The 25,363-nt window shown below is 33.4% G+C and overlaps 1 protein-coding gene across 1 annotated transcript in view; it reads left to right on the top strand.

The window, feature by feature from the left end:
• Positions 1–973: 973 nt before the first annotated feature.
• The window catches only part of LOC141504961 (neural cell adhesion molecule 2-like), a 151,672-nt gene continuing 127,282 nt past the window's right edge, over positions 974–25,363 (top strand). Inside the window, exon 1 of the mRNA XM_074210392.1 lies at positions 974–1,264. Within this exon, the coding sequence (XP_074066493.1) occupies positions 1,210–1,264 (55 nt within the window). The 5' untranslated portion in view covers positions 974–1,209. The remainder of the gene's footprint in view (positions 1,265–25,363) is intronic.

Genomic DNA, 25,363 nt, shown 5'->3' with positions numbered 1-25,363 from the left:
TAATTTTGCTGCAAAATTTGATATCTTAACTGATAAGCATTTTATTTTCCTTTCAATAGAAATATTTATTTGTCCTAGATAGGGTTATTTCTGGTAGAACCATGTATTCCTTTAAATTAAAAAAAAAAATCTTTACTTCCTCCTTGTGGTGGAAAGGTAAGTAGGAGTCCATCATCAACTCGTGTCCATTTTCCAACAAATTACACAATAGGGAAATCTGGTTTTGTGATAAGAATTTGTTATGAGAGCTAGTGGAATTTGAGGGACACTGGTGGAATCTAAAGCAAAGGATTTAAGAGATTTTGCTAGGTAGCTTCACTTTGACTTTCTCTAGGCTTATCCTGTATCACCAAGCATCCACAAGTGCTTTTCATTCTTGAGTACCTCAACAGTAGAGAGTGATGGAAAATAAATATTGGTAAAAACTCTTTCTCAAAGCCCAGAATAGTCCTGAACTCCAGATACAACCACAGTAACTAGAAATGGAGAATTGTCTTCCTTTTCTGCTCTCTCAGGATGGAAGCTCTTAGAAGAGACAAAACCTGAATTTTCCATCTCAGGCAGAAATTTGGTGAATTAAGAAAGAAGTTAAACTTAACAATAGAAAAGGGAGTAAAATAGACTCTTACTAAACAGACTGCCCAGTCACAAGCCCTGTTCTGCCATTGTCCATGCTATAGGAGCTTCTTGCATGGGAATCAGTCAGTGGAGATCACTACTAGTGGCTTGAGTCCTGACTGTCAGGGATAGTCCTTGCAAAAAGCAACCAGGTTGGCACGCTCACGGGCCGATGTCGTGCCCTTGCGCCCCGGTGCAGAACGTCGTGCCCCGGGGTTACTTCTGTGGGGGAAGGGGCAGCGCGACTGGGCTGAATCCTGGCGCGGACGAATCCTCTTTAGGCACTGTGCACCTGATCATGTTGTGTGCGGAGGGATACTTCGTGCCAGCCGCAAAACAAGTTCTCTTTTCCCCTCTCCACCTTCTCCTCCTTCCCTTCCCTCCTTATCCAGTTGAGCTTCTTGCTTGGCTACAGTGCGGCAAGAAGCAGTGCTTGCAACCCCTAGCTAGGATCGTGCGGGAGCAGCAAGCAGCAGCAGCAGCAACAGCAACAGCAGCAGCAGTAGCAGCAGCAGCGAGGTGGTTTTTTTCTCTTTTTTCCTGTTGGACACAGTCGTTTTTGAAGCTGCCTACCAGTGTCATCTCCAGAAGATGAACCTTTTCTTTGCTTTCTACTTGCTGGGATTGTTTGTCAGTGACGGGCAAGGTAGGATCGCGTTGTATGTGCAGGGCTGGTGTTTAGTCGTATTTTTTTTCATTTACCTGTCCCTTCTTCCTTCAAACCAAGAAAGCAACAAAGCAGAAAGAGGGATAATGGAGGGAAAGAAGAAATTTTTAAAAAAGAGCTAAAGCAATACCTTTTACCCCCCCTTCTTTTTGTTTACACTGAAAATTAGGATGCCCTCCTAATTCATAGAGCTAAGAGAAGGAAAATGATTGAACTAGAGAAAGATGAAATAGCAGGAAAATGCGAAAAACTGCCTTCTTACAGAAATATCTTCTTTTACTGTATTGTCCAAAATATGGTTATTTATAGGTGCATTAATGTTAAATGTTTTAAAATGTTCCACAGAAAGAGGAGGTGTTAGTTTTTTCCAAAGTCATAAATACTGTGATCATTAAAGTTGGCTTTTTGGAGGAAATCTCTCTGTTGTTTAAGAAGAAATAGTTTAAGATTCTTTTTTTCAAGATCTCAGTTTCTGAATGAGAAGTGAATAAGGGTAGTTTATTTCTGTTGAAAACTAAAAGAAAGATCTTGGATGCTGTTTAAAGGAAAGCAAAGGGGAAAAAGCCAGGGATGCATTGCAGCCATTCATTTTCGATTTTTAAAAATGTTAACATGCTAAACATCTAGAAAAATATCTGATAAAATAAGATTATGGTTAAATGTTTTGGTTCGTCTTTCTTTTGTTTTTGTTTTTATCTCTATTTAAAAAAAATAGTCAACAGCAGAACAATTGGCCTTTGAGAGATTCTTGTGATAGATAGATCTATCATATATAAATATTAAAATATGTTTTCATTCCATATTTGTTGAGAGAGAACTATGTTCACGGTGACCTTTTATCAAAAATGAATAGCAGTGATCTCAATTGTCCAAACAAGTTTGGTCATTTAATTTAGGACACAGGAGCCTAAAAGCATGTTTCTTAAGAAGCTACAATTATATGCATTTAAATAATTTGTAAATTGGGGATTTTGATATATCTTTAACGTAACATAAATATGTTTTTCAAAAGGAAAAAATCAAATGATAAAATGAATTAGAACATCTTAATATAGTGGATTCCAAGCTATCTTTTCGACTTACACACTAATATATTGCTCATTTCTTTCAACAGGGGGTGGTAGAATACCTTTCTGAGGGCTTGATTTGTTTGTTCCAGGTTTGTTAAGGAAAAATTGTTTCTATCTTATGTATAATCACTAATTTTGATATTTTATCTTCATGTAATCTATCTTGACTTTTTTGATGTAAAGTTTTGGTTTTCATACCATTTGCCTCCCCCAGGTCTGTAAAATTAGGAACTGGGAAAATGTAATTGGATAGAGAATAGAGAACAAGAGCTAAGAAGGGAAAAGCTGAGATTGTGGTGGTGCTTATCAAGAGTCTGAGTTGCTCATATTTCTCATAAATAGCATGTGATCTGTGGTATCTTAATATTGAGATCGTTATAAATAAATCCATTCAAAGCTGTTGTATGACAATCATTGCTATGGTAGTGAAGGTGCAGTAGTAGATGTTGTTATGTTCTGCAGAAAAGCTGCAGCCTTAGAGAGCTGCTCATTGTATTCAGATATTAATTTGTGATTTGGATAAGTTTTCCAAATATAAGAAGCAGTCACTGAAAAAAAAATATACTTACTTGCCAGCAAATAACAAAAGGAGACATTATAGGAAGCCAATTTATTAGACAGAATTATACTTGTGGATGATTGGAATCAATTGGCACATTTGAGAATCCAACACTGCAGATATCAAGCAGCTGAAATTTGGAAATGCTAGAGGAAGCTTTGTAATTTTAAACGTATAGGTTTAAATACTGTTAATCACTATATATGTGTGTATGTATAAGCCTATATATATATTTACCAATATATAAGTATTTGCATATAACTATTATTTGCATCTGTGAATCCAGATGTGCATATATAGATATAAGCTTGGGGTTAAACTAACTTAACAGAGGCCCATTTATAAGTTAAAGCACCAAATAATTACAGAAAAGCTATGGGGCTGAATCATATCTCAACTGAAGGATCCCTAATTCACTGTAATGGAGAGTTGCTTAATTTTACATGCATCTAAAATGCATGCTTTATTCTCTAATTGGGGACATGTTGGCAAGTAGCAGTCATAACACTGGGAACAATTTTAGAAAACGAGTCTAGTGTAACCCATAATTTTATTTATTCTTTTGTAAATAGGGATAAGGAAAAGCTGCTAGTCAGTGATGCTTGGGTTTGTCTCTAGCATCCCCTTTAGGCTACTTCCTCAATTTGCACTTACCCTCATGGGTTGATTCCTCAGAGGTATAGCTATATACTCTCAGGTTATAAGGAAACTCTGTGAGGATGTACTCACAGCCCATGCCAATTTCTCTCCCCTTTTACAATCTAATGGAAGACAATGAACTCATAGCAAAAGCATTTATTAAGATGGTGTACTTAGAACAGTAACTACAAAACATTTTCAGAAGCCTGCAGCACAATCTCCCCAAAATAAATCCCAACCATGATAAGAATGGGCACAAACTTAGCAAATAATGGTACTGAGGTGGAAATTTAGGAAACACTTGTAGTCAAAAAGCTATTCACTTCTGTGACCCTGTTGGGCCTTGTTCTTTCTTCCTGCAGCACATTTCTCAATTTACCTTTCTTTTTTTCCTTGTATGGTTCATGTTCCTTAAAACTGCATTTGGTCTCCATTGACCATCCTCCATTTCTGTGTTTATCTTAAGAGTATGTGCTTTGAATGGTCTTGAACTGACTCTTGCTGCTGATTGTCTCCTGGCCAAGCAGCCCCAGTCTGGTTGCAGCTTGGACTGACTGAAATAGATGATCTCTCTTAACTCTCTAGTTTAGCAATTTAAAATCTCCAAAAGTGTGACAATTTCTCAGACTGTCTGTGACCACTACCCTTTTGACTTAAGGGGAGGGACAGAAGAAGGAGAGAGAAGAGAGGAGGAAAAGGAAAGGGAGAACAAGAAAAAGAGCTGAGAAACTGAGATTCACATGTTTGAATCCTGGGGCTACTTGATTGAAGATGGAGGAAAAAAGAGGAAGGGATAGAGTAATTTTTACTCTTAGAAAATTCCTATTCTTAGAAACACTTTAAAAGCTATATTTTAATTTATATTTTCAATAATATTGCTTACAGTTGATGATATTATAAAACTATTGTCTTAGAAAGTAGAGTACACAGCCTAGGAGAATGGAAAAATTTTAGAAAAGATGTTTTGAACTATAACAGCTTAATAGGAGAAAATAAAATAAGTAAAAACCTTTTCTTTTAACTTTTGGTTTAAGAGCATGTCAGTATTATAATTAGCTAACAAGATCTAACTTTTAAAATAATAGTATATGTTCTTTTTCAGCAGAGGTTTTGCCTAAATAGTAGCAGAAAAAAAAAAAACCTCTATCTACTCTGTAGGATTAATGGAAGCTAACAGGGCCTGGATTTAACCATATAAAGAGTTTCTATTGTTATTTTTCCATATATTTAATCATTGAGACAGAATTGCAAAACACATAGATAGCAATAGATTGACTGAACCTTCCACATTCATACTCTCAAAGATTCCTTGATTTTTCATTGATTTGTTCCTTTTTTGTGATATATTTATACAATGGCTAAAGCATTGACTCTGGAGTCAAGAGTTCAAATGGGATTCCAGATTTTTGATACTTACTATGTGACCTTGGGCAAGTCATTAACCCTGACTGCCTCACATCTAGGGCCATCTCCAGTTGTCTTGATTCATAGCTAGTCACTGGACCCAGATGGCTCCAGAGGAGAAAGGGAGAATAGTGACTTTGCAAAGCACCCCCCTTACTCAAATCCAATTCACTTGCTTGTCATGGTATCACCTCCCTGATGTCATGGTCTTTTTATTTTGAGAACAAAGGACAGACATCAACATCATTTGTAGTTCAGATAGGAAACATCTATTTGATATGCCTACCTTGTTTTTAAGGATCAATTCCCTATTCCTGCTATCAATCAACAAAAATTTATTAAGTAAACACTAGGGATTGTCTTATGTAGTGTGTATACAAATGAAAACCAAACATTCTCTATTCTAAAGAAGCTTAGGGAGAGAATTTGCATTAGATTGTAAGAGAAAAATTATTTCTCTGTTATTTTATATTGTTATTGAAGTTGTTGCCTATTCTAACATGTACATAACCCAAAAGTCTTAGTGCAGACTTATTGTTTTGATCTATTAAAGCTCAAAATTGCCAAAATATTGGAGTTTTAAATTTTTGATGTATCACTTCATCAAAGTGGGGTTTGATGTCAGTGAATATAATAAAATTCATCATATCATAAAATAAGATTCAGAGAGCCATATTGGGGAAAAGAGGAAGATAAAAGAGGATTGCTGCTTATGGGAGATGGAATGATAATAACTAACAATAGAAAAATAGTCATATTGGTACAATTTAGTATGAAAGTTTAGTGGACTGCTAGTTCAATTTGTTCCTAAAAGGCATCCCCACTTTTATATATGCGACAGATAACTGTTAACTTTTGCTGGAGACCTCCAAGAAGAGGCAATCCACCATCTCTCAAGGAAAACCAGTCAGTCTACTCTTGGTTTGCTCTAACAGTTAGGAAGATTTCCCCCAGAAATCAAGCTTAAATCTTCATCCTTGCAGCTTTCAACTTTTGTTTCTATATTTTACCTCCTTTAGTCAAGGAGAACCTCCCATAAAAGTTAAATAGCTTACCCAGGGTCACACAGCTAGTAAGTGAGGCTTGGATTTGAGCTTGAGTCTTCTAACTAAGCCCAGCAAAATTTCCACTGCACCACCAGCTGCCTCTGATTAACTCACATGGATGGAAGACCCTTTGCTGTCTTGGTGGCCTTTCTCTTCAGTTTTTCAATTTCCTTTTTAAACTATCATTCCCCAAATTGAACATAACATTCTACTTGTGGACTGATATAATATATAACAAGAAGGGGCAGTCATTTTTTTTTTGTTCCTGGAAGCTATGACTGTAGCCCAAGATTATTTGTTTTCCCCATATCACATTTAATATTAGCTTGTGATGTATTACAACTCCTAGATCTTTTTCAGACAAACTGATGTCTGACCATGCTCCCCATAGTTTTTTATGTGTACACAAATTTAAGATTTGACATATATTCCTATTAAGTTTATTCTTCTTAGATTTAGCATAATTCTCCAAAGATATTTTTGGATCCAAACTTTGTTATTCAGCTTTGTATAACCTATAAATCTGATAAGGATGCCATCTATTCTTTTATCCAAGTCTTTGATAAAAAAATGTTAATTAGCACAAGGCCAATCATGATACCATGGATTCTACTAGAGACTTTGAGCCTTTTTCACAATAAACTCTTAACTTTGAGTTAAGAAATCCAATCAGTTCTGGATCCATCTAATTACATTATCATCTAGCCCACATCACTCCATCTTTTCTGTGACATATATACTTTATCAATTCTTTTCTGAAGTCTAAGTTAAATATATTTATAGTATTCCCCTTAGCTACCAGTTTAGTAACACTGTCAACAAGGGAAATAAAGTCTGTCATACTTGTTGAAGCAAAACTGGTTCTTCATAACTGCTTCTCTTCTAAATGTTCACCAACTATCTCTTTAATAAATTTTTTTCACCTTTTTTCTGATAGGAAGATATACTTTTCAGTAGAAATGAGAGAACAAAAATATTTAACAGGGTGCTGATACTCAAAATAAGTAAGGATATAGTAAAAAAAAAAGCACCTTCTTTCAATTTATGAATTGAAGTCATCTGGCCCAGATTTACATTCTTCTGTAATGAAAGAACTAGAAGGCTTCATTGCTGAACTACTGTCCATTATATCTGAAAAGATCACAGAGAGTGGGGGGATGTGTCATAAAATTGGAAAATTTCCTAAAAAGGAACAGAGTTTGGGAACTGTAGGACTGTGAATTTAATTTTAATTTCTGGGAAAATTCTTATAGGGAGTATTAAAGAGATAATTAGTAAAGATATAGAGAATGATGATTACAAAGACCCACCACTGATACATCAAAAACATGTAGCCTTGTTTTCTTTTTTGATGAGATTATTTAGAAATGATTAAATAAAACAGAGATTATATAGATATAATTTGCCATCATTTTAGCAAGGCGTTTGATAAAATAGGATTTACTGTTTTTGTAGACAGGATGAAGGAAGATGGACTAGATAATAATAAAATTAGTTAAATTTGGAACTAGTTGAATGACTGAGCTGAAAGAGTAGTTATTAACTGCATTAAGTCTGATCAATCATTTTGTCAGGAAGTCAGGTGGAGTGTCCTGTGCTGTTTAACATTTTTATCAATGACTGAAATAAAGTGATAGATGACATGTTCATCTACTCTGCAAAAAGCTGGAAGGGATTTCTAACACATTAGATAATAGAATGATGAATCAAAAAAGATCTTGGAAGGCGGATGACTTTCTAATTATATAAATTATATTACATGATTTATATAATTATATTAATGTAAAATCTTATATTTAAAATACATGAGGCAGGATTGTTTGGAAAAAACTTAGGGCAGATGTTTTAAACTTTTTTTTGGTATCCTGGACTCCTTAAACAATCTAATGAAGCCTTTCTTAGAATAATTTTAAAAAATAACTTAAGGAATCAATAAATTTCAATTAGAGGTTAGCAAAAATAAAGAAGTACTTTTTTCCTGTCCATGTTCACAGATTTTTAGCCAGTTAACCTAAGGAGCCCATGAACCACTGGTTAAGAGTTCCATTGTCTGGGGATTTTGGTGGACTACCATTTCAACATGAGTCAGAAAAGTTACAGACAAACAACTAATGTGATCATGGTCTATATTGGGAGACATATCTTCCAAGAATAAGGAAGTATTAGTCCCTTTGTACTATTTCAGAACATATCTGGATAAATAGTTTACATTTGTTTCTGGATGCCACAGTTTAAAGAAGGATACTGTTAAGTTAAAAGTGACATGAGAAGGCAACCAGGATAATGAAAGACTTTTAAGAACACTTTTAAAAATTAGGAGATGTTTAATTTAGGAAAGAGAAACCATTGAGGAGAAGCTTAATATGTTGTGTTCAAATATCTGAAAGGTAAATGAGGAAAAGAAATTGAACGCATTGTTTTTGTTTTTGCTTTTGTTTTGCGTCAGAGAACAGTTGGGTACAATAGGTGGAAATTGCAAAGAGGCAGATTTAAACTTGATTTCAGGAAAATAGTTTACAGTCAGATGTCAAGAAATATATTGGCAAATTGGTGAAAATAATTTGTCAGAAAAAAAAACAACAACCTTTCTATTTAAAAGAGAAATGGACAACCTGCAGGTTGAGTGGTCTTCCTTTTCATATGAGTCTACAAGGAGAGACTGATGGCCAATTTTTGGCTTCAGTGAGGATATCATTTTGGTTATGGCTAGATCTAAGATGGTTGCTGAATTCCCTTCCAACTCAAATTATGTGATTTTGTAATTCTGAGTAAGGAAACTTTGAGTCAGTTGGATTAAAAAACCCCAGTAAATTAAGCAAAAATGTTTGTGGAATACCTACTTCAGGGATCTCTGATCCTTTCTATCTTCCATGTATTACTAAAGGATTCTGTAAGTTGCTGAGACTGAAAGAATTAGTCACTAACTAGTGATCGTTCTCCACAAATTTAGTGAAGTGGATTCTTAAATGATAAACGTATACACCCTCTCTGGGTTGTTAATCAGAACTTTCCCAGCTTGACTGATCTTGTTTGATGTAATTTTTTTTATCTGTTTGCACAGTTTTGAGAAGCCAGACTCACTTCTGTATGTAATTAGGCATTGGAGTAGTGAAACATTGCCCTCTATGGTAATCATAGAACCATTTATATATAGATATATATGATACATTGTTTTTTATCTTATTTTAAATTGATATCTTCTTTTTAAATCACATTTATTTCCTGAATATAATCCCCCTCCTGTCCCATACACAAAGTCTCATTCATTCCTTGGAACCAACATCCTGCATCTCATCAGTATCCTCTGCCCCTCTGATTGGATCCTCTAACTAGAGGACAGAATCATGGGTTCCAGGACCTCTATTTAAGGAGGTGACCCAGAACAGTCTTTTCCCCATTTCCCAGCAGCTACACTGTTTTTAGACTTCTGTGCATTCCTTCATCATACATCCATACTTGTTTACCATTACCTTCCCCCCTCCCCAGTTTTCAGTTTCCTTTTGTGTCTGTCTCCCACCTCTCTTAGATTCCCCTAGTGCTTAGCAGAGAACCTGCACATAGATTGTGTTTAATATTTTTTAAGAGAAAGGAAGTGGTTCAGAAAAATCAATCAGCATATAAACTATGACATATATATCAAACCCATAATCTACAAACTGCAAAAGGGAGAAATACATAATTACAGTGTTCTTTTCCCCCCACTTTTATCATTTTATATTATTCTAATGTATATTCTTTTCCTGGTTCTAATTATCTCACTTTCCAACATATAAGTTGAGATTTTCTTCTATTGTTCATAATTTCTTCTTGTGCAATGAAATTCATTATACATGTGCCATTTTTATAGCCATTGTCCAATCAATGGGCATCTACATTGTTTTTAATTATTTGCTCCTATAAAAGTGCTGTATGAATATATATATATATATACATACATCCCATTAAAGTGCTATGTGTATATAGATACATATATCCTATATAATTTATTATTTATGTATTATATGGAATAGATAATAGGGCATAACATATATCTAGTGTAATAGGGCATAACATATATCTAGTGTAATATAAATCATACAATATACAATATTATGTTATTAATGCTTATATAGTATTTTATATATTACATCAGGGTATATTATATAAACTATTACTATATACTACTCAATAATATTAGACTTGTTTGCTTTTATTTGATATAAAGATATACTATATAATATAATACATTATATACTACATATTGTATTAGATAATATGGTATATATTAACAAGTTATATATACTTTATATTACATGGTAGGATATATACTATATATACAACATAGCATTATATAATACATATGCATATATATTCATAGAAGTATTTTATGGCAACATTATACAAAGAGAGAGGACCTTTTTTGCTCGGGGTGGGGAATCTTCCTAGCAGTGGAATCTCTAGGTAAAAGGGTTTGAGAATTTTACTCACATTTGTTTTGCATAATTTCAAATTACTCTCAAGAAAGGTTAGATCATGCCACAGCTCCAACCTTAGTGTACTAATGTGTCTGATTTTCCATAATCCTTCAACATCAACTATTTCCATCTTTTACTATGTTTGTTATTTTGCTGGGTGTGAAGTAAAGTTGTTTTGATTCACACCTTTTTATTATCAGTGATTTTAAGCAAGTTTCCATATTATTATTAATAATAATTTGCATTTTTCTTTTTGAAAATTTTGTCCATCTATTTGATCACTTATTCATGAAACTCTTCAGATTATTATTATTTTGGCATTAACTACATATATATCTTATAATTGTTTCTGATGTTTTAATTGCTAATCAGTAGCTTCCCTTTTATCCTAGATGCACTGATTTATTTTTTAAGCAAAAGTTTTTAACTTTAATGTTATTGAAATAATCCTTTTTTTGTCTTTTCAATCTTTTAGTTGAGATTCTTCCTTTAGTTATACCTAATCTTGCTCTGTTCTAATTGGGAAAGTGAGTGACAGTACTTTTTATATTGATTGTCTATTTTGAGTTTATTATTTCATATGATAGAAAATGTTTATCCAATCCTAATTTCTACCAAATTACTTTTCACTGTTTCAATTTTCAATTCTTGTCAAATGGGAAATTCTTCCTTAAGCAATTTAATTTTTTCATTTTCTCAGTTATTAGATTATTGAATGTTGTTTCATTATTTTACTTTTATTATGTTCCACTTTTATAATTTAACCACTAGCATAGTTTTAAAGATTATTGATTTATAATATGAAATATAAAGTGATAGTTCCCCCTCATTCCTACTTGAGTTTTGTTCTTTGAGATTATAAGATTTTTGTTGCTTCAAATGAATTTTTTATAATTTTGTCTAGATTTATGAAGTATTCTATTAGAAGTTTCATTGGTATTTTATTGAATCTATAATTTAATTTCAACAATATGACAATTTTATTATATTGACCTATGAGCATATTCCACCAATTATTTAAATGAACCCATCAAGTCATTCATAGGGGAAATTGGAGACTAGCCCTGCTCCTTTTCCCATTCTCCTTTTCCAAAACAGACCAGCCAGACACACAATTCCAGAGACCTTGGCTTCCATCCTAGGGGAATTCATTCAGATTTGGCTGAACCACTCTGATTGCTCACCTCTGATCATGCATCACATTCCACATCGAAGACCCAAGGGAAGCTGGAGCCTAGCCAACTTGGGCATCACCTCATTTGCTATACTATCCCAACTCACTGGTATCACCATCTTACTCTTGAAACAGTAACCAACTAAAGGTAACATTCATATTGTAAAGGGAATAACAGTTTGACTGCCCTATGATTCCATTCACAATCCCCGGAACTCCCTTCCTGGTTCCTCATTTCCATATATATTGAATCTCCTAATTAGAATATAAATTCTTTGTCCCATTTAGAATATAAACTCCTTGAAGGCAGGGTTTTTTCATTTGTTTTTATATGTGCTTTGCATTTTGTAAGTTTTTTCCTATGTTCTTTTTCAATCATTCAAGCATTCATTATTTCTTTAAAAAATGTTTGTAATAGAATTTATGTAATTCTTGAATTGGTGGATTAATTCCCACCTAGTTTATGTATTTTGTAGGTGCTTTGAATTGAATTTCCCTTTCTATACTTTTCTCCTAAAATTTTTAATTGCTTTATGTAAATATTGGTGATTTTTTTCTGGATTTATTTTGAACTCTGCTACTTTACTGAAGCTACTATTTTTTAGGAGTTTTATAAATAAAACTAAGCTAAACAGATTTTCCTTAAAAATTGAAAAAGGAAAATAGCATTCTGAACTTCTTGTCATCAGTAGAGATAATTTGATGACTTTCATTTTTTTTCTTATTGCTATTGATACATTTTTAGAACCATATCAAATATCAGTGTGGATGGGGAAATTGTTTTATTTCTGTGTTATAGGAAAAATAGCAGTGGAGTCCTTGATAGATTTGACACTATCAACATCCAGAGATGAGAAATTAAAACCTCAGCTTTTAGCATAGGTCCCAAATTTAAAACAAAACAGACAAAATTCTGAACCCTGGTTAGAATGTTTACAAAGCTTAAATGTTTTTTAATTACATCAGAGACAGAAGTAACTTTTTATCTTAATCTCTTGATGAAGAGTAGGCCCAAAACTTAAGAACCTGATAAGACATTGGAGATACAGTTTTCCATAAAGTGATAAACTAAAAAAGAATTACATTTGAAAGCTAGGACTGTGAGAGTCACTTTAAGGCTACATTTGGAGAGTTTACAAAGAACCAATTGAGAGGGGGAGATTTACATGCCAAAAGATGACTACACAGCCAAAGCCTGGTTGTGGATACATCAATAAACAAAGAGAGAGGAATGGTCTGGAAGTCTAGACCATGAGGGGCAGGTGTTATAAATTCCTTTTTTACTTGATCTTGTTCTTTATCTTAACTAAAAAATTGTGAGGGTCTTAAGTTAATTTTAACACCTCTTGGGAAAAGTCCCAACAGTGTATATAAACCTTCACAGCAAAAAGTTGCTGCTCTTAGATTTAGACATATACATTTCATACCATATTAAAAATGGTCATTATCTACTACTATTTCATAATTTGATTTTCCCCTTTTCTAGCATAAATGATTGCTATACTGGGCAGTTAGGTGACATATAGAGTGCTGGAAATGATGGCTGAAAGACCTGAGTTTGAATTATGTATCAGAAACTTAACTGGGTGATAGTTAATCTTGCTATACATCAGCTTCTTTTTTTTTTTTTTAGGTTTTTTCCAAGGCAAATGGGGTCAAGTGGCTTGCCCAAGGCCACACAGCTAGGTAATTATTAAGTGTCTGAGGTCGAATTTGAACTCAGGTACTTCTGACTCCAGGGCTGGTGCTCTATCCACTGCGCCAGCTAGCCACCCCTTTATCATCTCTTGATAAAGGTTCTAACACTATTTTTTTCTCATAAAAGGAATTTGGAGGGTTTTTTTTTCTTTCCTAGTTTCTGAGAATAATTTGCATAGCAAAGGCACTATGTTATGAATGCTAAAGGTTGTTTAGAATTCATATGTAAATTCATCTATTACTCTTTTCCATTATTTTCTTTTTAAAGCATATTTGACTTTATGAATTAACCTTTCTTTTAAGTTACATGTGATCATGTTGCTTAAGGTCTCTTCATGTTCCATTATTTGGGTATTGTATATTTTTATTAGTAAACTTCTATTTAAAAAAATCTCAGTTGGATATGGTCTGTAATCCCATTTACTGGGAGGCTGAATTTGGCAGATTGTTTGGGTTTGGAAGTTCTGAGTTATAGTGTACAACTAAGTTCAGCACCACCAGTTTGCCTAATGAGGGGTGCACCAACAGGTTGGAAGTGGAACGGGTTATGAGTTTGGGCTTGTGAATAGCCCTTGCATTTATCATCTGGGAGAAATAGAGAAACTGTCTTTTAGAAAACAATCAACCAAACAAACCTTCAATTTTTCTGATATGAAATTGTGCATAGTAGGTTCTGATAATTTTGTTTCTTCAATTTTGTTTTTTATGATTGAACCTTGTATCACGGATGAAAGCCTAATCTTTGGACTATGTCCAAAGGCTGTACTGGGTTTCGTGGAGGCTGAGTAAACATGCTTCCAGGTGTGTATAATTGAAAAGTCCATTACTCAGTTTCAGAACATACAGTTGTCCTCCGTTATCTTCTACCTCTTAAACCTTACACCCTTCCTATTTATCTCCTGTGTCTACATTGAGTTGAATGTATTACTACACCAAACTATTTATTGCTGTATGTGTTCTGCATTTTTATTCTTTTGGATAAAAATTAGATTCAAGTGGTGTCCCCTCCCATCTTCCTTGTTTTCTAGTTTGTAAAGTCTTCTTATGCAGCGAAATCATATAAGATACTAAATTCTTTCCCTCTTCTCAATTTCCTCCCCCAGATATTCCTTTTTCTTTCCCTCTCCTTTCTTCTTTAATAATCATTAAAGCAAAACAAAAAGCATCCCAGATCCTCTGTCTTTAACTCCCTCTATGACCTTTGATGAAATTAGGATTTCTTCTTGCTCAGTAGAATGGAAAATATTTATTTTCCTATGTCTCTTCCAATTGCTCAAATCACCTTTTATGAATCTTGACTCTTGCATTTACATTTCAAAATTTCTTACTAAGCTCTGTTTTGTTCACCAGGTTTTCCTAGAAATCCTCTTTTTAATTTTTACAACTTCAAGATTATATTGTGTTAGTGTATAAATTATTCTTGGTTATAATAGCATGTTTAGTCTTTTGAAACATTATATTACAAACTCTTCTTTAAGTAGTAGTTATCAAATCTTGTATAATTCTAACTGTGGCTTCTTGGTTCTTAAAATCCTTTTTGTCTGCTTTCAGTATTTTTCCTTTGACTGGAACTTTTAAATTATTGTCCAAGACTTCCCTAGGAGTTTTCATTTTGGTATTTCTACAGGGAGTGATTAATGGATTCCTTTTCCTTTTTTCACTTTTCCCTATGGTTCTCTTGAGACTGGGAAGTTTTCATTCATAATTATTTCTTAAAACATGGCATATACATTCTTATTTTTTTTATGGTTTCCAGATAGTCCAATGATTTTTAGATTTTTATTCTTGACCTGTTTCCTACATCAATTCTTTTTTATATGAGACAACTTATATTTTCTTCTCTTTCAGTCTTTTTTAAATTTCCTATTGCTGTATGAAGTCATTGTTTTATGTTTGGTCCATTCTGATTTTCATGAAGTTTGGCTAAAGTTTTGTATCATAGAACCAAACCTAGTTCTCCTTCTAAGTCTTCCTTTTAGAGAGAATTTTCCAATTATAGAGATTTCTTTGCATTTATATCACTTTTTAACATTTATTTCATTTCTTCCAGAAATTCTCATTAACCTTTTGATTAAACTGTGTTTTGCTTTGCTACTTTGCTTGTATATATTTTAGAATCATTCTTTTCTTCAGGGTTTATATCTTGGGCATCCTGACTTTATACAAGTCTTTATTTTCAGTAATTGTTCATTTTGCTTTTGTAGTTAACTTATTCTCAAAACTTTACTTCTTGATTTGAAGCTTTGTCTAAAGGACAAATTGCCCACTTCTAGGTAGAGTTTCAAAGCCTTATTTGGGTCTGATCTGTGTTATAATGGATTGTTCTGCTTTTTTGCTCCTGGCAAAGACGAATGTGTTTTCAAGGATGCTATGGACATATCAGGTGAGAAAGTTGTAATCTTGCAGCTTGCCCTAAGTGTTCTGATGCAGTATGCATTTGGATCACTGTCTTCTTTGTTTAATTTTGTAGGCTTTTGGCTATAGTTTGAGTCAGATCAATCAGCTGAACTTCTGCCAATGGTCAGAGCTCTGGAAACAACTGGTGATCCCAGCCCTGGTGAGATAGTTGGAAGACAATACAAATTCAGGGTGATAAAACTGAAGTCCTCCCCAATCCATGCTTCTTTTTCATGCTCTGGTTACTCAACTACAGGTCCTAGTCCTGAAATGTTGACTGAATCCATGATTATGCTCCACAACAGAAGCAGTAGAACTATAAACTTATCCCTGGTCCACTCTTCCTTCTGAGTACAGCTATGGACCACAGGCTCCAGTTCTCTGCTTCAAGATCCCACTCTCAAGTAAGAATGACCCAGCTTCAGAATGTAACTTTGGAAATCAAGACCTGTAGAGGCAGATGATGCCATACTAGAAAGAATGCTGGTCCTAGAGTAAGCAAGATCTGAGTAGAAATCTGGCCTCAACTGTAAGTCATGGGCAAGATATTTAATTGTTGTTTGCCTCAGTTTCCTCATAGCACCTACCTTGCAGGATTGTTGTAAGGACCAAATAAAATAACATTTGTAAAAACCCTTAGCTCACTATCTGACACATGATGGAGACCATATAAATACTTATTCCCTTCCTTTACCCTTCCTAACAGTGAGCATGACTTCATCACCAGTTGCTGATGAAATTATTATTCCAAGACTCATAGGACTCTACAGTCAAGATATGACTACTGATATGAAACACACAGCTCTTTTGGACCATGATGCACGAATGGTCATCATTTTCCAGGCATCTTATAAGAGATAGCTTTAAAAATTTTATTTTATTTTAATTTTTTTTACCCTAGCTACATGCAAAAACAGATTTTGACATTTACTTCCAAAACCTTGTGTTTCAAATTCTCTCCCTCTCACCCTCAATTCCCCATCGAGAAAGCAAGTTTCTGGGTTTGGTTAAAAGCGTGTAGACTAAAACTACATTTCAATCGTTAAAAAGGCTTGAATTTGATGAACACAATAACATATCCAGGGTCTATCAAGGGGAACTTGGAGTTTGCCAAAGAGATTGTTGATGTGAATAGGAAAGTAAGCACCTTGGCTCTGATCCACACATAGCCAGAAAACATCTCCAAAGTATCAACACTAAATGGAATCAATCATAAAGATTTCACTAAGTAACTACTATCTGTTAGACATCATGCTAGGTTCTGGGATACATGTACAATGACCCTAAGATGATTGACTTCAGTAATTATTCAGTACTAGAAGAGTGGAAGGCTGAGTTAAAGCAGAAGCTCAGCAAGAGTATTCATTGCATTAGTGGGATATAAAATGTTCTTGGTAAACAATACATATGAGCTAGTTTACTTACTTCAAAGGATTCCATGAATGATACAGGAAGATGTTTTTAATCTGTGATGGAAAACCTCAAAATAATTAAAACATCTGCCAGTCAATGGTATTATCATTGCAGCAATCATATATATCACAATGGCATTGAAGAATGAATGTGTGTGTGTATATATATATATATATATATATATAATTTTGAACTTTAAATAAAAGACCAAGGGGGTGGCTAGGTGGCGCAGTGGATAAAGCACCAGCCCTGGAGTCAGGAGTATCTGGGTTCAAATCCAGTCTCAAACACTTAATAATTACCTAGTTGTGTGGCCTCGGGCAAGCCACTTAACCCCATTTGTCTTATAAAAACCTAAAAAAAAAGACCAAAGTAAACTAGGTCACCATTACAAAAATTCAAAATGCCCTGGAACAGAAGGAATGAGGAGAGTGATTCTCAGTATTGGTATTCCACAGTGGCTAGATTCTTATGGCATATGAAAACAAGAAAAAGATGACTTCCATCTGTCTAGAAGGATTTTTACCAGTTGAGCATATTTCCTAAGGTATCTGAAGGACATCTTCCACCTTTCCTTGATTGATGGAGAAGGTAATTGCAGATATGAACTACCTGAAAGTGTTGGTCTATCTTATTTCTTGAAAAGTCATAGGAGAATATGAAGATAGTCCGATGAAAATGTTGAGTCAGCTATAGGAAAATGATTAGAAACTGTGAATACATCGTTTCTAGTTTAAGTTAAAAACCACAGAGGGGATAGGGTACAGCATTTTATATTGATGTTTTCAATATAGTTTTCTTTAGTATATACCAAAAATTGTTCAATCTGTCTGACTCTGTGACTCCAAGGACCATAGTACCCCAGTGCCGTCTGTGAGATTTTCTTGTCCCTTCTACCTTGGATTAAGGCAGAGGTTAAGTGACTTGCCCAGGGTCACACAGCTAGTAAGTGACTGAGGTTGGACTTGAATTTAGACCTTCCTAACTCCAGACCCAGTATTCTATCCACTGTACTTCATTCTATGTAAATATACCCAAGGAGTAAATCTAGGAACCAAGACAGGAAAACTTGGTGGTGGACATTTGAGTGATGAGAATGAATGAGAATCAGAAGTTATTTTTTTATCATTGTAATACACACACACACACACACACACACACACACACACACACACACATACACACACACATATATATATATATATATATATATATATTGAATAAATAATTTACTAAACAGATCACATATCTAGTTTAAAAGCACAGTACAATTGTAACAGATGATTCCATCTATTCCCCAGGACTTCTGACATTTTTGTCTCTCTAACTAGTGAAGAGGAACAATAATTTTTTATACCTAAGCCTAATGATCATTCCTTTAAAAGGTACAGAAGAAACATGGAGAGATTTTCTTTTGAATCTGATTCTTTTAAAAATGAGGAAATGGTTTCTGGGGGGACCACTTTCTCTTCCAATTTTCTAATAGAGGATAGGAAAATCCAGGCAATGTCTGCCATTCTCAAATGGATTCAGGGGCCGGATCCAACCTCATCTATCTCAGCCTATTCTTTGAGAATTTTGTTTATATCTTCCTGTAAGTTCACTAAAGTGTATTCATCCAGTGCCTTTCTTATTTTCTCCTGATGGAGTGAGTTCATCTGTTGAACTATCAAACTGTTCATCTTTCATCCCTCACCTTAACCACAAGCCAGCCAATCTTCTTTTCCTATCATATTGATGATAGAACTTGATGCCAGTTTTTATTCCAGTTCTAATTTGAAATTCTATATTGGTTATGATGCAGCCCACTCACACCTACCCTATGCTGAGCCCTCCTACCATGTGATATTTATTTTCAGTTTCTGGGAGCTTGTGGGGTTCCTTGTCTCTCAGCCACATAGCAACCATTAGATTTTTTAAAAATGGGCCTTTCTTTACTGGAAAAGTCTGGGATTATTAGAGAAGACTTTCATTTTTAAGGTAATTCATTATTCAGTTTACTCTCCTCCAATTTAATTCTGTACCCAACTTGTTCCAGATTCAATAATAGCTAGCATTTATATAATATTTTAAGATTTGCAAAGTGATTTTCATGTCATCTTATTTGATCCCCACAACAATCTGGTGAGGCAGTTGCTCTTACTAAAACCTTTTTTTTTTACAAATGCAGAACTTGAGACTAAGAAAAGTTGAGCCATATAATTAATCAGATATGATTTGAAATTGAGCTTCTCTGCCACCTGCCTACCAAATTTTTGTGCAAAATTCTACAAGTGGTCAATAATCCAAGTGACATACATTCTTTATTCACTCTTCCTTTCATGTGTTACATTGTCAGAATAAACTTTTGAAAAATTACAGGTAAATTACAGGAGAAACTGCTATATATTCTGGTGCCAAATGTAACCATCACAAAATGGAACATCCCAAGGATTTCACTTTGCATAAGGAACTTTAATTCTGAGTTCCATCTCCTTAATCATAGCAACAAACAACCTTAGAAAAACAACAACCTCCATGTTTTTTTACCTTATTCAATAAACAAAGGGTCATAGAAGATTATCTAGTATTATATTTTTCAAAGTTACAATAAATAACTTTGACCTATGACAAGCAAATGTCTTTTTAAAAGAAAACCTTCTAGGCATATTTAAGGCAAATTTTGCTCTATCAAGTCAAATAGTTTTTTTTTTCTTTCATAATCAAGAAACAAAAAGCACAGTGACACCTTGTATTTTCTACTTCTTTCAGTGAACTGCATGATGGTAAAGATGTGGTCCATTGTAGAATATTACATTCAAAAAGCTGCCTGTTCCCTACTAGTACCCTCATCAAGGATACTCCTGATGCATGTATAGGTGAGTCAAAAAGTTTTTGTATAGCTGCTAAAACAGGAATATAGGTCCATAGATGTTAATATTCTCTTGGTTGCCTTTTTTTCCAGTAGTAAGTAATAAGGACCAAGACTTTTGGACTCCCCTTTATCTTCTCTTCATTCAGAACTTGGTGAATCTATCTCACAATTTTATCACTTAGAACACGGATCTTCTTTATTTACACTTATTTGAATCTAGCTTCTTTTCCTTCTTTGTTCTTTTTTGTACAGTTCTGTTTCCTCTTTAAGCATATTCATGATTTTGAGATTAGATTAAAATGGGATGGTTCTAACATCCTTGATTATACAAAGATATTTTTTAAATAAAAGTTTTTGCAGGTTCCACCCTTCCATGTGCCCTCTTATCTTTTTTTCTTCTATTTATTGTCTTTTCACTTATTTCATTAAATGACCTTGGAATGACTTTTGGATCTATTGTTGAAATTTTCTGTTTTTTTCTGTACTGCTTATGAAGTGACATTGCTCATAATCATCCATAAAGCTTTTTAAAGCAGATTCTATATTCTAAATCTTTATTGCAATTAGTTGTCATTTTCCTCCTCAGTGTGTAGAAAATTAAAATCCTTCCTAACCAAGGAGCTTTTTGAAGATTGTGACCTCCTTCTTATGGCAACTGATTTATATTGTTTAGACTTATGTATATAATTATAATAATCCATAGCATTGTAATTCCTGCTATCCATTACCCTCTTTCATGATTAATTACTTTATTTAGTCAGGATTTAATTATTGCATGCAAGAGATAGGCTTTTCTCTTTATTATTCTTCTACCTTTTAATTAATTCTAACTTTTGCTATATAGACAACTGGTTTATGAATGATCCTTATATCAATGTAGTCTTGTTCTGTCTATAAAAGTTTAATGTTTCATTTTTATAATGCTATTTGGGACATGCCATATCCAACACTCCCTCCCCCTTCAGTTCCCCAATTCTTTTTGTTTGGTTTGTTAACTATTTAAAAATATTTTTATTTGTTTTTCTAACAATATGCAATGGTAGTTTTCACCTATCAATTTTTAACAAGGTTTTGAGTTTTACATTTTTCATCCTCCTCCCCTGACAAAAAGCAATCTAATAAAGGTTGTACATGTATAATTATGCTAAACGTAAATACATATTAATCATGTTGTGAAAGAGCAATCAAATACAACAGAAGAAAAAATTAGAGAGAAAATAATGACATAATATATGACAACTTTTAAAAATTGAAGATAGTGGGCAGCTAGGTGGTGCAGTAGATAGATCACTGCCCTGGAGTCAGGAGAACCTGAGTTCAAATCCAGTTTCAGACACTTAATAATTACCAGCTCTATGACCTTAGGCAAGTCATTTAATCCCATTGCCATAAACAAATTGAAGATAGTAAGCTTTGATCTGCATTTAAACTACACAGTTTCCTCTCTAGAAATGGATATTTTTCATCACAAGTTTTTAAGAATTGTCTTTGATTATTGTACTTCTGCAATTCCCCAATTCTTGAAAGAGAAGTTCCTGATGTATAAGCATGTAGACATAATTTTTACTTTCAAGAGGTTTAGAAGATCAGAGAAAATATTTAATCTACCAGCTTGTTGTTTTTATAACCCCAAAATCTCTCTAAGTCTTGACTTCTCTCATTCTCTATCTTGGACATTAATCTTAGCAGGAAAAATGATATATCTGGATTAGAGATCATACTTTCATCATGCTCCCATCCCCAAGTATTGTGGAATCCTTGGCTGTTGGTCTGTAACTTTATTAGCAACGCTTCCTTCTCTTACGTGATTACCAGCTCCAATCATTGCCCCACTGCCTTTTGTTGCATGTTTTTTAAAAGTTAAGAGCTGTTTCTACTGTTTCTAGTTACTGAATGGGCTAGGCTAGGTCGCTTTCTAATAAGGTCGCTTTCATCTAATTCTAATTCTAATAAGCTAACAATACAATTTTTGCAGGACAATCAACAAAAACTAGGGATACTTAATTTGACACTTTCCCCCTTCACTATTCAATGAGCTAATTGCACCACATGAACATGACTGTGCTCCTATTTCATTGAGAGGATTCTTCATAAGGCACCAAATCTGATACCCCACCTTCTATATTTACCACACCTTTTCCCTACTCTACTCATGATATGATACATAAGACCATTTTATTCTAATTCCCAATTATACTCAATGGAAGGAGTAGCTTGATACAGGCCAGTACCCTGTTTGTTCAGATCAAAATGAACCACTTAAAGATCATTCAGCAGTTAACAAAAATACTGCAAGGATATTCAACAATATCCTTCAACAAAGATGTTCCACTTACTTCCCCCTTGTTGCCTTATGGAAATATGTCTGATTAACAGGACAGGCTATATTAGAATGAGTTGGTGCCTCCACCATATCTGAATTGTTCTAACCCAATGTCCATGGATCTTTTTATGCTTTTAGGTAGACAGGAAGATTTGGATGAGAGCATTGTTGAAGTGTTAAAATGAATAATTTTTATTATATTAAATTAAGATTTTCTTGTTTAAATAAAAATGTAGCTAATAATAAAAGAAAGGCTAAAAATTGGGAAGAGGCTTTCGTGAACCATCTCTCAGATAAAATATAATTGGTTTTGAATATTGCTGTGGTGTAGGGAATGATGAGCTGGCTGATTTATAAAAACTTAGAAGAATTTGTACATATGAAGGAGGATGCTGTCCACCTTCAGAGGAACAGATGACAGGTGGAGATAAGCATGATATAAACACATATATGTGTCTGAGTATATATGTGCATGTATGTTTATGTTGATAAATATATGTATTGTGTGCACACATGTGAATGTACTTGTCTGTATAGTATATATACTACTACTACCATTATCAAAGTATATATGTGTATGTGTGCCTATGTGTGTGTATGTACATCTAGTCTATATATATATATATATATATATATATATATATATATATATATATACTTGCTTATTTGTAACCTTCTTGAGGGGAAGGGAGAAAAAATATAAAGTAAAAAATTCACAGCAGAGAACAAAAGAAAACTTACTAGAAAGCAAAGCTGGATAATTTAGAATACAACGAATAGTATTTACAGGCTTTCTTGAAATGGAAACTTATTGTTTTATATTGAATCTCCCTTATGTTCTTCTGTATACATGGCAATGTTATTTTTTTCCTATTTTGTATTTGTTTAAATTTTTTTAAAAATTTAAAGAGAATGGTGAAGCTTAAGACTTTGACCCTGGACCAAAAAAATGTCAGAGATAGCTTTTTATACCTTTCAGGAGGAAACTAGTTGAACTTATGTTGCAAAAGGAGGGAAGCCTAGTAATTTTTGTCAGAAAATTGTTTGTTTTTTCCTGCATGTATAGAGATAATCATGTGAATTCAGCTGTCGTTGTTTTTAATATGATTAAATGGTTTGATTGTTTTCCTAATGTTGAAGCTTTCTAGCATCTCTGGTACAAATCCAGCTTGGTCATACTGAGTGATTTCTTGGATACGTTGTACTCTATTTGACCAGATTTTAGAAATAAATTTAGATTTACTAATGATACTAGACTAAAATTTCAGATTTTTTTGCTTTATCTTTCTCTGGTTTAGCTATTTGGAGCCTATACATCTCATAAAGTGTATTTGTTTGGCATAGTCCTTTCTTCTTCAGTTTTTGACAATAATAGTATTGGTATTAATTTTCTTTTAAAAAGTTCTATTGAAGGGCAGCTAGGTGGCACAGTGGATAGAGCACCGGCCCTGGAGTCAGGAGTACCTGAGTTCAAATCCAGCCTCAGACACTTGAAATTACCTTAGCTGTGTGGCCTTGGGCAAGCCACTTAACCCCATTTGCCTTGCAAAAACTAAAAAAAAAATTTAAAAAGTTCTATTGAATTTTCCTGTTTATCAAAGCAAAATTTTTCTTAGGTAGTTATTGATAATTCTAGTTCCTTTTATGAAATTGTATTGCTGAATTAATTAATTGCTTTTATATTCTGATAGATATTTTATATTCTTAAAAGCAGTCTTCTATTTCTTTTATATTCTAAAAATTGTTGGGCTATAACCAGGCAAATTGAATCCTGACAATTCTTTCCCTTTAGTCAGGTTTATCAATTTTAAGTCTTCAAAGACCCAACTTTTAATTTGATCTTTTCTAGAGTCCTTTTGGTTTCCAATTTATCTGTGCTTATTGTGTCTTGCTTTGTTTGGGGTTTCTAATTGTTTAAATGTATGTATATTTAATTCATATAGCTTCTTTCTGTTTTATTAACATATTTAGGGATATTACTTTTCCTTAGAGGACTGCTTTAGGTGAATTTCAAAACTTTTAGTATGTTATTTAGGATGTTATTTTAAATTATAATTAGTACTATAATTCACATAATTATTCATTGTTTTTATGATTTGTTCATTGATCCACTCATTGAAGATTTCATTAATAAACCTTTATTTAAATCTCTAGTTTGTTCTACCTAACTATTGCTATTTTTATTACATTATGGTCTGAAAAAAAATGAATGTACCATCTTAAATTTCTTTATACTTTGTAAAAGTTTCATGTGGTACTGAGAAATTGCTCTATTCTTTAGTTGTCCCTTTCAAAATTAGTGACAAGTTTAAGGGTTGACAAATTGGAGGCAGAAAGTTTGAGAGAGGAAGAAAAAAAGATTAAGGGAATGGAGTTGCCTTATAGTAGTTTGATCAAAATAATTCATAGAGATTTAGTAGTAACTTAAAAGACAAAGGGGAATAAGAAAAAATACTAATTCAGAAAAAATACTAAAGAAATAAATAGAAGAAAATGTAAACCTATCTGTGATAACTTCAAATATAAACTAATAAGGCAGTGAAATACATTGAAGAAAAATAACAGGTTGGAGAAGAAAAGGAAACTTCACAATGTATTGCTTTTAAAAAAATTACTAAAAAGTAAAAACATATGCAGAGTAAAAATGAGAGAGAAATAAAATTTAATATGCATCAAATGAATCCAAAAAAGCAGGAGCTGCGATCATATTATGAGACAAATCTAACAGAAACATTCAAAATATAAACAGAAATGAAAAATGAAAATTACATTATGCTAAAAAGAGTCAAACAATAAATTAATGTCAAACCACTATTAAATACATATTTATCAAATATTACAGTATCTAAATCCATCAAGCAAAAATTACCTGATTTGCAAAGTATAAAGTAATATAATCATAGTAGGAAACAGTCTCTTAGAGTTAGAAAACTCTTGTGAAAGGATAAACATAAGCAGCCACAAGTCATTTAGCTTTAATTTTCCACAATATACTCAATTCTGTATTTTTCCTTTTCTTTATCCTTTTTGGAATTTTATTTAATTTT

Source organism: Macrotis lagotis, chromosome 1 (genome assembly GCF_037893015.1).
Source record: "Macrotis lagotis isolate mMagLag1 chromosome 1, bilby.v1.9.chrom.fasta, whole genome shotgun sequence".
NCBI classification, from domain to species: domain Eukaryota; kingdom Metazoa; phylum Chordata; class Mammalia; order Peramelemorphia; family Peramelidae; genus Macrotis; species Macrotis lagotis.
This window is presented reverse-complemented; position numbering and strand designations above follow the sequence as displayed.